Raw genomic sequence first — 14301 nt, 5'->3', positions numbered from 1 at the left:
TCTCGTACCAATAATTAAATTAAAAAAAAATAACACTGACGTTTCATTGTTTACTGTTGGTTTACTGACACAAAATTGAAACTATAATTTTGTTATTCGTATTTTTTGTGCTATCATTAGGTATCGAAATATAAAATCCAAATAATAAATATACAAAATTGAAGATTATTAACAGACCGTTTTGTGACAATAAATTTAAACTTTAAGTCTTATAGATAATGATGATATACTATTTATTTATTTTATAATAACTATACACGCTAACTATTTGAATTTTGAATCCGTGTACATACATTATCTAGATGAGACGTTCAAGTAATTTTTTTGACTACAAATACCTATGCTTTACATACATGGACAGTTCACATTGAATGAATTAGTGTCCCACTACATAATAAAATGTGCTCACTGTTCTCTTGATACAGTTAATTCAATGATGCGACTGAAGATTCCTGGTATATCTTTTACACGAATTTTGCATTTTAAAAATCAATTTTGGTCTGATAGCCAATTAAAAAATGTTAAAAGACAATATAGTTCTGCAACACCTTTTGCACAATTATATCAAAAAGTAACAGGTTTGTTTATTTCAATTAATAGTATTATTTGTAAGTATAACTGATAGATTTGATTTGTGTACACTTCCCAAACTCCAGTTTAGTTGTAGGCGCTATCAGCATATACTTACCAATGTTTGATACTAACATTTATTATAATAATAATAATTATATTGACACACTTTTACACAACTCTCTCAATATGCCAAGATAATTGGCATATAGCCTGTGTTATGGGTTGCAAGACAACAATATATTTAATACAATATACTTACTTAAACATACATGTAATATATATAAACATCCATGACTCGGAAACAAACATCAATATTCATCATGTAAATGCTTGCACCTATACCAGGATTGGAACCCGGGTCCCTCTAGTATAGTAGGTAGGATCGCTAACCACTTGGCTATACAGGTTGTTATGGAATAGGGGTCTTACTGCTTCATGGATGAGATAACAGATGTTATGTGCATATTAGGAGACAGTACAGCTGAATAAAGTTCTATTAATGATTTGGAGTGTGTGGAAATGGATTTCAAGAACCACACCAAAAGTTTAGACATACATCCAGTTGGTAGTCATACTGTTTATTTTAGATAATATGTCTAGATAGAGTATCTTGCTATTCAACAATCGATATAAAACAGTCCAGGAATATTAGTTAAGGGTGTGTGACAACCTATGTCTTACACATGCAATTTGAATGTAACAGTGTCATTGTGCATGATTTGCTCCAAATAGAGGTTGACACTAAACTCAATTTTTTTCAACATTTTCACAGCTGTCCATAGTCTAAGCTACATATTAATGATCTCAGCGGTTTTATATTAAAAAGAGCGCAAAAAAAGAATGCTGGGAGAGTTTCTTGTGCCTCTTCTTGTCTCTCTAAGCGCCATTTGTTTCCGAAGCGCTAGTAGTATCTAGTATATTAGAAATGACATCAAAAAGAATTCTAAAGGAATCAATTTTGAGAAAATAATTGCCTTTTATCATAGTCACACTTATTTTCAGGAGAAATAATACCAAGTGAATATCTCAAAAAAGTGAAACAAAAAGAACCACACATTGAAAGTATATCTTGGGATCAGTTGCAATGTACACTTGATATTATAAAGAAGTTTGGTATTACAGCTGAAGATGCTTGTCATAACCCTCACTTATTTTGCATGAACCCAATATCAATGGACAACTATGGGGAGATTCTTAAAGAATGTGGTTTTATTAAAATTTCACCCGAACATATCATCAGGTAAGAGTAAAGTGTTATTAATAATCTAATAATGCAAACTTCTAATCTAATGTAGCATGGCTGAGCTTTTGCCTTTAATTTGGCCCAATTCAAGATACCAATGTGTGGTTGATTTTAAAAATTTTATGCATGTTTATTTGATGGTCTTGTGGGCAAAGAAAACACCATAAGGAGATGTACACATAACTGCAATGTAATTCAAAAAGGTTGTGTGTAAAGAGGTGTGGCTGAAAAGGGCTTTAACCCCAAGGAGTTTTCAGAGAAATTGGAGCAAATGGCCCGTGAATTAACCTTTACACAGTGAGTATTGGTGTTGTGATTTAGTAATGCTCCCAAATGGATAAACCAGTGCGAGGCTCTTTTGCACAGGACAATGGCGCCTATTTCTGCCATGAAGTTGTCATATGTAAGCATTATTATGTATTGGTCTCAATTGTAGTAGAGCCACTCAGAATTTTTGGATTTTTCAAGAATCCTGAGCGGCACTGCATTGTAATGGGCAGGGTGTATCAATTACCTTCAGCAGGATGTTCCTGTTCATCCTGTGACAGTTTTGGTTCAAGGCAGAAATAGGCTCTGTTGTGGTAATCATAATCTACCTGGCATCCTATGCAAAGGATTATCCCACTGGTAAAGGATGAGCTGAACAAAAGACTCAGACCGAGATATCCAATTCTGGAGATGCTGGAAGGCAGCTTAAAACAGCTATACAAGAAGAGAGGGATAACATTCACAACACAAGATTGTGATATCAACCATTCTGTAAGGAGTGGTCCGGACCATATGTGTTGGAGAAACAACAAGAGAGAAACTAAAAAGTCTTAATCATTAATTTTTCACGTCTTTGTTTCTAACATTTTACAAATTCTGAAAAGGTTAACCCTATAACATACATGTTGAACAAAACAGGGTAGCCAAAGCAATTTATTTTAATTTTGGACATTTATAATAAGTGATACTTTATACATATATATATCTGTAATTTAAAAACAATGTCAAACTCATTCAAAGCCTAAGTTAGGTTTAAATAACTTTATTCTCATTAAGACCTATTGTCACTTACATGATAAATTAATATTTTACAAATTAAAGTAGATACTTAACAACAATGATTATGGTGGGTACAGAATGCAATTCAATGTTAGGCAAACAGATAAGACATAAAACAACCTACATATGATATTGAAACATTTCATAATTATTGAGTATGTGCCTTTGAAGACTCACTTTAAAAGAAGTCAATGTTTTGGCATTTCTTATTTCTGAAAGCAGGTTGTTATATATCTGAACTCCCTCAAAGGTTATTGTCCCTTTCCCATAATAACTTCTCACCATTGGCAGCTCAATATGACTAGCTCTTCATGTAACAGTTCTGGTTAAGATCGGGTTCAGAAGTGAATGTAATGACAATTGTGTTATGAATATCACAATAATTGGGACTTATGTGCTTACATAAATACTTTACCTAATATACATTTCTAGAGTATATTGTCAAGCAACCATCAATATAGTTTTTTTTTATTTTTCAATTAATAGTAAGGAGCTTTTAGGACATATAAGATTATATTTATACTTCTAATCCTTCGTTGTGGTGTCACATCCAATATAAGTTTTAACAATGTATTTGTTCCAATGGAAATCAACAAAGTAATCACCTCATAAAATTATTGTATGTCAACTATTTTATACAGATTCTTGAACTGCTTTTTCTAGATATAACACAATCGTGAAGTCAAGAACGGTCGCTTTCTTAAAAAAGAATGGCCTTCTTAATACGAATTCAAATTTGGAAGAAGTTCTTCTGGAGTTATTGAAGGAATGGCCTGATAATGAAAAATATTTAAAACATTTTCCAGATGCAACATCAAATATATGTGAGTGTTACAATAATCCTGTTTATATAATATTATTATGTATATGATGGAGTACATGTATATAGACAATTAGGCATTATCTCTTTATGAACCTAAATAAATATAGTGTTAAAGTTAATTTAGTTTAATTTGGCCACATTATTTTATAACCAAACTTCAAGTTCAAGTTTCTATTCGTAAATACTATCACATACTACACATCATACATTCTTAACATAATAATTCAATTATTAATTTATAAATTCATTTTATGAGTAGAACGAGCGCTCAATGTGCCACCTTTTGAGTTTATGTTTAAAAGTGTTAAAATTAGACACGCTTGTGATATAGTTGGGGAGTTTATTATAAACCCGAGGGCTCATAGGGTGCATTGTGCGGGAAGCTTTTTCCAGGCTATGTGGGACTGTATTTAGGCGATTCGCGTGTCGCAGCTGGTACTGGCTGGTGTCGCCTCTTTTTTTATACTGGTGTAAATGAGCTTGGGCGTATAAGCCTACCTGTAGTATCTGGAGGCTTGGTATTGTCAATATATTTAGTGAAACGAAGAAAGGTCTTACGCATTCGTCTGACGGTATACCAGCTAGTATGCGAACGGCTCGCCTTTGTAGGCGACAAACTCGTTCAAAGTCCGCGGCGCGTCCCCAGAATTCAACTCCATATTGTACCTGTGACTGAAAGGTTGCAAAGTAACTGGTACGTAGCGCTTTCTTTGACAATGTCGAGGATAGTCTACTTAATGCGAAACAGCTACCGGCTAATCTACCAGATAGATTTTCGATGTGGTGATCCCACGACAAAGTTTGATCAAATTGAAAACCGAGGAAGGACGCTGCTTTAACCTGTTGTAAACGAACATCATTGATATTTACAATCAGCTGTCGCAGAGTCCGAACAAAGAGATCGAAACATAGAAATTGGGTCTTTGTTAGATTTCTATTGAACACTCTTAAAATTTTTTTTACGCTTTTTTTTAAATTTTTGCTTAAAATTTTATGAGTGTCTTGATACTTAATGATACTTAAAAACTCGAGTTAGATCTACAGTGCCTACTTTGCTAGAAAACCCATGCACACCCTTGGTATATTCCTATAACATACTTTGTAAACACATTTTATTATGAGTAGTTGGGAACTTACAGTGCTTATGCTTCCACTAGGATTTATTTCTAGAAGCTTCGATAATTTATATGTTTAGATAGTGTCTTTTGCTGTTAGAAAATCGATAAAAACAAGACAGGAACATAAGTTTAGTGTGTGTGACAAGCTATGTCTTACACTCGAGATTTATATGACACTATGTTAGTGTGCGTGAAGTGTTAGACGTTTTCACAGCTGTCATAGTCATCTAGACATTTAAATAATCTAATCTAAGTCTAGACGGATAATAAGTGTTGCATTTTTTATTTGATTGTGCTTTGTTTGAGACATAGATAATAATTATATAATCTGTTAACACACCTCGGATATTTAAAAGGCATAAAAGGCATTTATTTTCTCAAAATTGATTCCTTTAGAATTCTTTTTGATGTAATTTCTAATATAAGATATAAATAATCATAATCTAGTCCCAGTCTGTCCGATCACTTAGACATTCAGCTGTAGATTTACGACACAGCCATTTTTTTATAAAACATTAAAATTTATTTATAGATAATGCCTGAACAGTGGCTGGGGCTTTATTATAAAAGTGTATACATTTAGCCTTAAAGCTATTATGTATCTTATGAAGCCTACTAGAATTAGTTATAAGCAATGCAATTTACCCTATATTCTATATAAAACTGGCACCTCTGCTTCATGGAGAGGAAGAATGTGTTGTCGTGTATACATGTCTTATATTGTTGAAATTCCAGTAACCATACGAATGAGTGTCTTGGAGAGATATCTTAAGTGGAGACTAGCGATCACCAATGAAGATTTTCAAAAGTATTGTAAAAATTATTTACCATTGAGACATAGGCCCCTGTGCGACATTGTGCAGTCCATAGACATTGCAAGAGATACATTGAAGTTGGATGACAGCACTGTTAGAAGAAACGGTTTCCTTATATCCTGTGATCCACTCAATACCTTACTTATCTTAGAGAAAGTGGACACCTTAGCAGGATACGATATTAAGGACGCTATAAAGTTGGAGCCAAGCATTTTAAAAAATAACTGCAACTCGCTTTTGGAGATCAAAAAACTTCTAGAGGTAAATAATTTTCTAGATTAGAAATATTATATTCCTGAATTAATGCACTTATTTATCCCTACTAATATTATAAATGTCAAACGCCCAAACCACTGAACCGATTTTTATGAAATACAGAGATAGACTTGAGCTTGGGATAGGACATAGGCTTTTTATCGCGAATAAAAACCTTGCAGGGTTTGAAATAGGGGTGGTTGTTTGTACGGAAGATCGTCATTATCGAATATGACACCATGAAACTTTGTATGAAATAAATGAATGTTTGTTCTAGCGTTTTTAAAACTTTGACATGTAAGTTTGTATTTGGTAGTTTATAGAAATGTATAAACCACAGTTGAAAATAAGCACCACGAAAGCAGTATAGAAGAATCAATCATATTTACCTGTAAATAATTTCTTTATTTGGATTTTTGCTGTAGATATCGTACACAGAACACGAACAAATACATTTTTATTTAATATCCGTTAAAATACAGGACAATTACCTTAAAGCACTAAAATTAAAATGTGGTCCAATTTGACAGGAGACTAATGGACACTATATTGTTCCAAAACGGATTTACGGTCCATATTTTCCGTCTCTTTCTCACACCTAGGTTTTTCTGTAAAGATAATTATCTCACTCTCACACAGGGTTCGTCTATTACGCTAGAACACCAAGTTTATGGTTCACTCAAGCCGACACTTGAACTTTAAGGTGGAACGTCTCATGAGCCTGTCATTCCTTAAGCAATGTAATTGCCCTTACAGCTAGTCCTTGTTCCAGTAAAGTTTCTTGATAATCCACTGACGGATTCAGGTAATCAACCGGTCGCAATTTGTATTGCATTTAGTAGCTCATTTCAGCCGGAATACGTCCACTGCTGGTCAAAGGCTTCCCAAAGATCGCCATGACGATCGCCTGCGCTGCCCTCGTCCAACCTATTCCGGCGATCTTGACCAGTCCGTCGGTCCATCTTGTGGGGGGCCTACCAACACTACGCCTTCCAGTACGTGGTCGCAATTCGAGGACCTTACTGCCCCAACGGCCATCTGTCTGTCGAGCTATGGTCCCTGCCCACTGCCACTTCAGTTTGTTATAATAAGTTATTGTAAACAATATGTTGATCTCCCTATAACGTTTAGATATTACGCGATGTGTTCCATATAACGCGGGGTTTTCCCACATACATATTTCTGTACTGAATAATTTATAATGATTTGTACAGTTCATAATAAGCTTCGCGTGTTTTACCTTACTTACATACCTTAGCACGTGTGTCGATTGTGTTATTACAAAATTAAATTTGTGTATTAAAGACTTATGAGTATACTTGTTACGAACTATTAATTATTATAACGAATTACGGGGTTAGAAAACGCGTTATGCGTAAATACACCTATCACCTCCTACCGCGTTATAGGGAGCATTATCTGTTTTTATTATTATTCTTTTGTAAAAATTCATATACACACCGATAGATACATTCTAATGTTATTGTTTCAAAATCAGGAATATCAAATATCAGAAGACGCACAAAAAAGATGTCTACGGATATTCTGCTTGAGTCCTAAGGCTATTAGAGAAAGATTTGAAGAACTTATCAATACTAAAGAATACCAAGTATTAGCATCCAATCCCAGGGCAAGTACATATTATATTTTAGTATAATATTATTTGATAAAACATCCTACAAGTGGCCATACTAAGTATAATTAAATATCATTCTTAAACGTGGGACGCTCCCTTGCACAGAATGCCAGCTAGAAAATGGGTACCATAACGGCGCCTATTTCTGCCGTGATGCAGTAATGTGTATGAGCATCACCGTGTTTCGGTCTGAAGAGCGCCGTAGCTAATGAAATTACTGGACAAATGAGACTTAACATCTTATGTCTCAAGGTGACGAGCGCAGTTGTAGTGCCGCACAGAAGTTTGAAGTTTTTCAAGAATCATGAGAGAACTGAATCAATGAACATCACCGGAACGACCTGCTCGTCTCAAAAACGCCATAAACGCATGAACACTTCTTTAACGTGCTCATGTTCAGGTATCTTGTGATCACGGACTATTCAAAGGTTGGGACTTTAATCTAGTATCTTCTATAATACATACATTCTCATTAGTAGTCTACCGATTGCTAGATAAATTGCCAATTCCTAAAACTAAAAAATTGAGAATTAATTTTATCATCGCTGAAATATTGTTTTATCATCTGTTTTGTTTTTACCGTCTCGCCTGCAAAATACTTTGGGATATACAAATTAAATTAGGGAGAAGGTGATTTAACAATTATTGGAAAAATTCTCACCCCCTTATTCATAATAGTCTGCTAACTTAAAGCATTGCTAATTCTCACTCTGTCTTCTTCTATTGACCTAAGTCAGAATGAGAAAAACACTCCTAAGCGGCTGTTTAAAGTTTTTTTTTTATGATAAAAAGGGACGAGACGAGCAGGACGTTCAGCTGATGGTAATTGATACGCCCTGCCCATTACAATGCAGTGCCGCTCAAGATTCTTGAAAAACTCAAAAATTCTGAGTGGCACTACAATTGCGCTCGTCACCTTGAGACATAAGATGTGAAGTCTCATTTGCCCAGCAGTTTCTCTAGCTACGGCGCCCTTCAGACCGAAACACAGTAATGCTTACACATTACTGCTTCACGGCGGAAATAGGCGTCATTGTGGTACCCATAATCTAGCCGGCATCCTGTGCAAAGGAGCCTCTCACTGGCTCTCGAACAGCTGGTCAATAAATGTTGTTTGGACACAGGTGCTGACGTTGATAGTTTACAAGAGGAAGATGCTGCGAAGATTGTCCAAAATAAACGTGTCTAAGAAACAATGCTTCAGCCTGAATCATCTCATATCTGCTGACAGTGTATTTGATGTGTAAGTAATTATACAAACCTATATTAAAATAATTTATTTGACGATTCGTCTCGATGGGTAATTTAAAAGAATATTTTGAGTGAACTGTATAGAAAAACAAAACCAATTAGCTCTATGCAGTAAAACTCCAGGGACTAACCTTGATATCTTCTGCAGGCCCCTGCCAGGACGTCCTTCATTTTATTACACCACAGACACAGCTTCAAGGAAGGACTCAAAATATTAAGTAAAAATTTTTATCTACACCCATGCTTTAAATCCTCCGTTATAGATTCTGAAACAGTTAGCTTATTACCAACATTAAAACACCCAATGTCCTATAGCCATTACATCATCCAAACGAGTGTTGTAATGTTGTACTGAATTTCATAACAACACTCCTTGGTTTTTTTTTCGATCCCTTCATGCGCAAAGAGTTTCAATAAACAGCCACATTCTTATTGCTCGATGCATGATTTCTGTATGAATTTCAAAAAAAGAACATTTTCGTTTACGCGCGTTCCACACTACCAGAACGTGGCGCTCCGTAAAAAAAAGTGGGTTATTCGAAACCCCGCCATTTTTCTTGAAAATGAGCGATTCAAGTTTTGACATCACACCGCCGGATATTTTAAACGCTGCAAAAGAAGATAATATTCAAGTGAATTTTAATAATTGCACTATACAAAATGTAAATTAGTACTAAAATAAATAATTATTTCATTAATACTTAGTTTATTTGTATATAATCAGTAATGGATGACATTAGGTTACTACTAGGACTGGCTGTTTTAATGTTAGCAGTAAGCTAACTGTTTCAGAATCTTTTTGAGGATTCATATTCTGGGTGTAGATAAAGTCTTGTATGCAACTGTTGATAATTAGGTATTAAAACACTCATGTGATACTATTATCACGAATGTGGGTTTATCACACGAGGCGAAGCCGTGTTTTAATACCCCTTATTACACAACAGTTGCATAAAATAACTATTAATAAGAGGTAGCGGCGCACGCGCGCAGCGAACGCACGGTTTGAGATGTGGGGGTCGACATACCCTTTTCACGGTCGCTTCGCGAATGACGTCGCGATTCTAGTTGGGCTACCTTTCATTTTACGCAACTAAGCTAATTTCCGCAACCAACGATAGTAATGTTTAAATGTATAAAAACCTTGACAGTTTGAAACAAGGTAACTAAAAATCAAATTCATTCCATCCATTAAAAAAAAATTGCGTGGTCCCCTTTGACTTTTCCAAAATCCGAATCGGTTAAATAACAAGTTAACAACGATCTTCATTACAAAGATATCCTTGAACATATTTTTAGAAATCCTCAAACTGTCCGAAAGAGATTTGTCTTTTGACGTCAGCACAATCGGGCCAGACTCGTCCGGGTTAACTACCACACTCGCACAGAATACCGGCGTGAAGTAGCGGCCTATTGCCGCTATGTTTCGCATAGGTTAGTGTCGAGGACCGGTGGCCATTCATTCATTCAAATCAATTATTCATAATATGATTATTTTTTAGTTTTTTTTTTGGGATAAATTATAATTGACAGTTGACGTAACAAGCAACGAACAGAAATTATCTATTTATTTACATGCGGCCACTGAGTATACAAGTAGAACGTTCTAACTCATTCATTGCCCATCGTTATTTATAATCAGATAGAAACACTTAAGAAATTAATTTTAAATTAGGTTACCTTATGTAAGTATATAAGATTTAGTTTTTATACCACGTTACTTTTAGTTTCCTACCAGTAAAAAGTTTTGATTTTAATTTACATAATTTAAAAATTTTTCTTGACGTCACAAAATGGCCCAACGGAAGACTAGCGTTGGTTTTCAAACCAGCAACATGCTGAGTTGGGACCATTTTTTGAATCGTATATAAATAATAGAAATGTTTCAGTCTTTTTGTTTTTTGCTTGTTTATCAATCTTAAGTTTATATTTATTTTTTATGTTATGTCTTTGTACGTTTCAAAATAAAAAAAATCTTTCTTTCTTTCTATTATTTCGGAACAAACTGTAAGCAATATAGTAGCCGCTGCTAGCAAAGACACTGGCACCGAGTACACGTTGTATAATAAAAACTTTGTTTCTTTTTATAAAGTATAATACTTATATACCACCAAATCTGTGTTTGATCTTTTGAAAATATAATAGGAATGCCAATTCTAGTTCGGTTGTTCCATATTCGGCTTATATTGACGCTCAGTAAATACCATGCAAAACTTTTAATAAAAGACGCGTCTATCGCTACTGACTCTGAGAAACATGCGAGTGTGTTGTCAGTAGAAGTCTCGTCTGTTCTTGCGTCTTCAGCTCCTTTCCTTTCACATTCGCGTTTCTATTGTTTTTCTCGCATTCTTACGAGATTCTCGCGTGAATATTGGCTTAAAATTACGGTTAAGTAGTTATACTCGTGTGTGTTCATTTACGGCCGTTCCCAATATTCAGTCTATCTCTTTCTTGAGATAAAAATCGTAACGTATTGTGGACTTTTCTGTCCCAATAAACTTATCAACGGTAACTCACCTTATCCACACTGTTTGTCAATGGGACGACGTATAGCTTACCAGCGATAGAATTATTGTATGGAAATTTCAATATAAGGCGATAAGAATCACTTATCGGGTATATTGGGACAGCTTCAGATTATTGACGGCTAATTATTGTCATCTCCTGGTTCAAGGTACCTCAGCAGTTTCGGTAACAAAACATGTGGCAGCGATATCGCGATACTCATGAACGCGGCGTTACAAGGCCGCAACTCAAACGACAAAGCAGTGTTAAAAGGACTTAAGAGACACAAGTACTGGTTGCACACTCCCCTGCAGGTTCTTCATGAGAATATTGTAATGTTGAAGAAGAATTTCACGGATGACGTCATACTACGACACTCCCAGCTACTCCTGTATCCCGCGTGAGTATCGTTTTATAGATCGTGTCACACATAAACTTATTATACTACTGTAGTATACGAAGTACGAACTCTGTGTGAAAGTGAGATCGCTATCAATTAATAAAAACCTAGGTGTGAGAAAGAGACGGAATATATGAAACCTTGAAACGTTTTGATACAATTTAGTGTCCTTTAGTCTCCTGTCAAATGCGAAGGCGTTTAAATTTTAGTTTTGTCGTTATTGTTCCATGGAACCGTTTTGAAACAATTTAGTGTCCATTAGTCTTCTGTCAAATTGGAATGCGTTTTAATTTTAGTTTTATCGTTATTGTTCCCTGAAACCGTTTTTAAACAATTTAGTGTCCATTAGTCTCCTGCCGATTTAAGAAAATTTATTGAATTAGGCGTTACTTTGCGGAAATCCATAATTATACAAATTATTTAAGTTTTCTTTAGTGTTAATTCCGCCAATATTTGTTTTTAAAAACAATTCGACACGTGTTTCGCCTCTACACGAGGCATCCTCAGGACGTGTTGTCTCGCCAAAATCTGGCACGAGACTAAGTCTCGTCTCGACTAAGACAAGAAAACTTAAATAATTTGTATACATTAGTCTCCTGTCAAATTGAACGCGTTTTAATTTTCGTGTTTTTATCGCTATTGTTCTGTGTTTTAAAGGATATTAATTAAAAAATATAATTATGACTTGTTCTATATTAGACTGTGTTGGTGATATAGCAATAATCCAACTAAAAAAACATTTCACAGGCTAATACTCGTAGAACATATACACTTAAATACTAAATATTACATTTTGTATACACAGAAAACATTCTTATTTCTTAAGATTATAATAATTTAAGAAAATATGTGTTAGAAAATAAAATATTGTATACGTGAATATGACGCCGTTTATCAATATTTGTCATAGGGATTGTCTGAACGCATAATACTACACACTTAACTAACACATCTGTAAAACTAGCACACTTGAACATGTTAAATTTAGTCTCGCCGTAATGAGGAAAGTGTTTGTCTATTACCTAGTATCTTAGGTTTATGGTGCCACACATGAAAGTTAACCGAAGCCATTTTTTTAAAGAAAATAAGAATGAAAAAGATTTTTTTATAAACTCACGCAAAAAGTGAAACAATTTAAAATATCAAAAACGTGTGGTGTTTAAAAAAGGAGCCTCAGCATGAGTTTCAACACAAATGTGTTACCACGCTGATCTTCTGTGGCCCTCGCGTGATACATGACTTCAAGGGGGACACCTCGCCTGAATAAAATTGACTTTACTAATTAAACATGAAAAACCAGTACTACTAAAGTTAAAAACTAGAACAAATCATACAGATTATGAAAAGTAATTACAAATTAGAAAAAAAACATAGTCATAACAAATAATAAAATAAAACAAAATTAAAAGCTCCTGGTCTATTTGAACGCAACTAAGGCTGGAATACTGACTTTGATGTTCATTTAAGAGATATTTTTTCATTATTATTTAAAGAAATTAACTGTTAATTGTTAGGTGGTGGTATATTGTTCCAGCACTTGTTGCATTATAACTAAAATACTATTATATACTAAATTATTTAAATATTACAAGATTTGAAATGAATAATTTCATGATAAATTTTATCATTTGACCTTTAGCAATCTAAATTACCCCAAAGATTCTCAATTGATTAATAATATTTCTTAGTAGATTGTTAGCAAAACGCCGCTAAATATAGCGGCGTTTTGCCTTTCGATGCTTGAATTGATTTTGGACAATTTTTCGCACTTGCTGTGTCTTGTACCTGGTGTTGGGGTGTTTCTTGTACGGCTATGCCTAGTTTGGGGCAAGATAATTTATGTAAAAAGTGTGTCAATATTCATTTATTAAGTATTTAAAGTAATTTTATGTTTAACAGGTCAGAAATAGAGAGACACATAAGTTTTATAAGAAAGTTGAGAGACGGCGTTACGAGCGTCACGGAACACGGCCACGCGATGGAGCTCGGTCACATCGGCCTGGATTATACCCGACTGACAGACGGGCAGGTGCTCAGCCTGGTGCTGTACGAGATAGAGAAGAGCTTCCACTTCAGCGGCGACGGGATATGGAGCAAGGACGCCAAGGAACAGAGTTTACATTTGAAACAGCAACACTTACGGAACGCTAATTCTATTTGATCTCCGCTAAAGACAATAATTTTATATAACTGTTATGGTTTATACTCGCTAAACGAAACAGTCAGTGTAAAGAAAACACCTGCTGTGTTATAACAAAAAGTTAAACATGTGTTGAACACTTGTTTTAATAAAGTTCTGTTACAAATCTGTGTCTTTCTATTGTTTAGCGTTCAACAATCTCTGGACATTGCTCATATTTAAACACGAGTTGAAGCTTGTCTAAGGTGTGTCAAAATAAAAAGAAAAATAATAAAAAAATGTGGTGTCGTGGGACACCAGGTAGGAACGAAGTTCCTTCGGCTAATGTAGAATCGACACAATTTGTAAAAAAAATCGTGTTCAATTTTATGTAGGTTTTCTTGATTTTTCTCTTAAATTTTGAAGATTAGTTTTTATTTAACTACACGAAAGTATTTAGGAATTTCAGTATTTTAGGAAATAATAAATTACGTAAAATAAAAAAAAAAGTAATCC

General features: G+C 34.6%; 1 protein-coding gene across 1 annotated transcript; it reads left to right on the top strand.

The window, feature by feature from the left end:
* Window positions 1-76: 76 nt before the first annotated feature.
* On the top strand, window positions 77-13972 carry LOC126971373 (transcription termination factor 5, mitochondrial-like). Its single transcript, XM_050817676.1, has 8 exons — window positions 77-578; window positions 1576-1813; window positions 3527-3687; window positions 5540-5880; window positions 7373-7504; window positions 8635-8753; window positions 11436-11666; window positions 13566-13972. The coding sequence occupies exons 1-8, from the start codon at window positions 341-343 to the stop codon at window positions 13825-13827; spliced, it is 1722 nt and encodes a 573-aa protein (XP_050673633.1). The 5' UTR covers window positions 77-340; the 3' UTR covers window positions 13828-13972.
* The last annotated feature ends 329 nt before the right edge of the window (window positions 13973-14301 follow it).

Source organism: Leptidea sinapis, chromosome 23 (assembly GCF_905404315.1).
Source record: "Leptidea sinapis chromosome 23, ilLepSina1.1, whole genome shotgun sequence".
Classification (NCBI taxonomy): domain Eukaryota; kingdom Metazoa; phylum Arthropoda; class Insecta; order Lepidoptera; family Pieridae; genus Leptidea; species Leptidea sinapis.
This window is presented reverse-complemented; position numbering and strand designations above follow the sequence as displayed.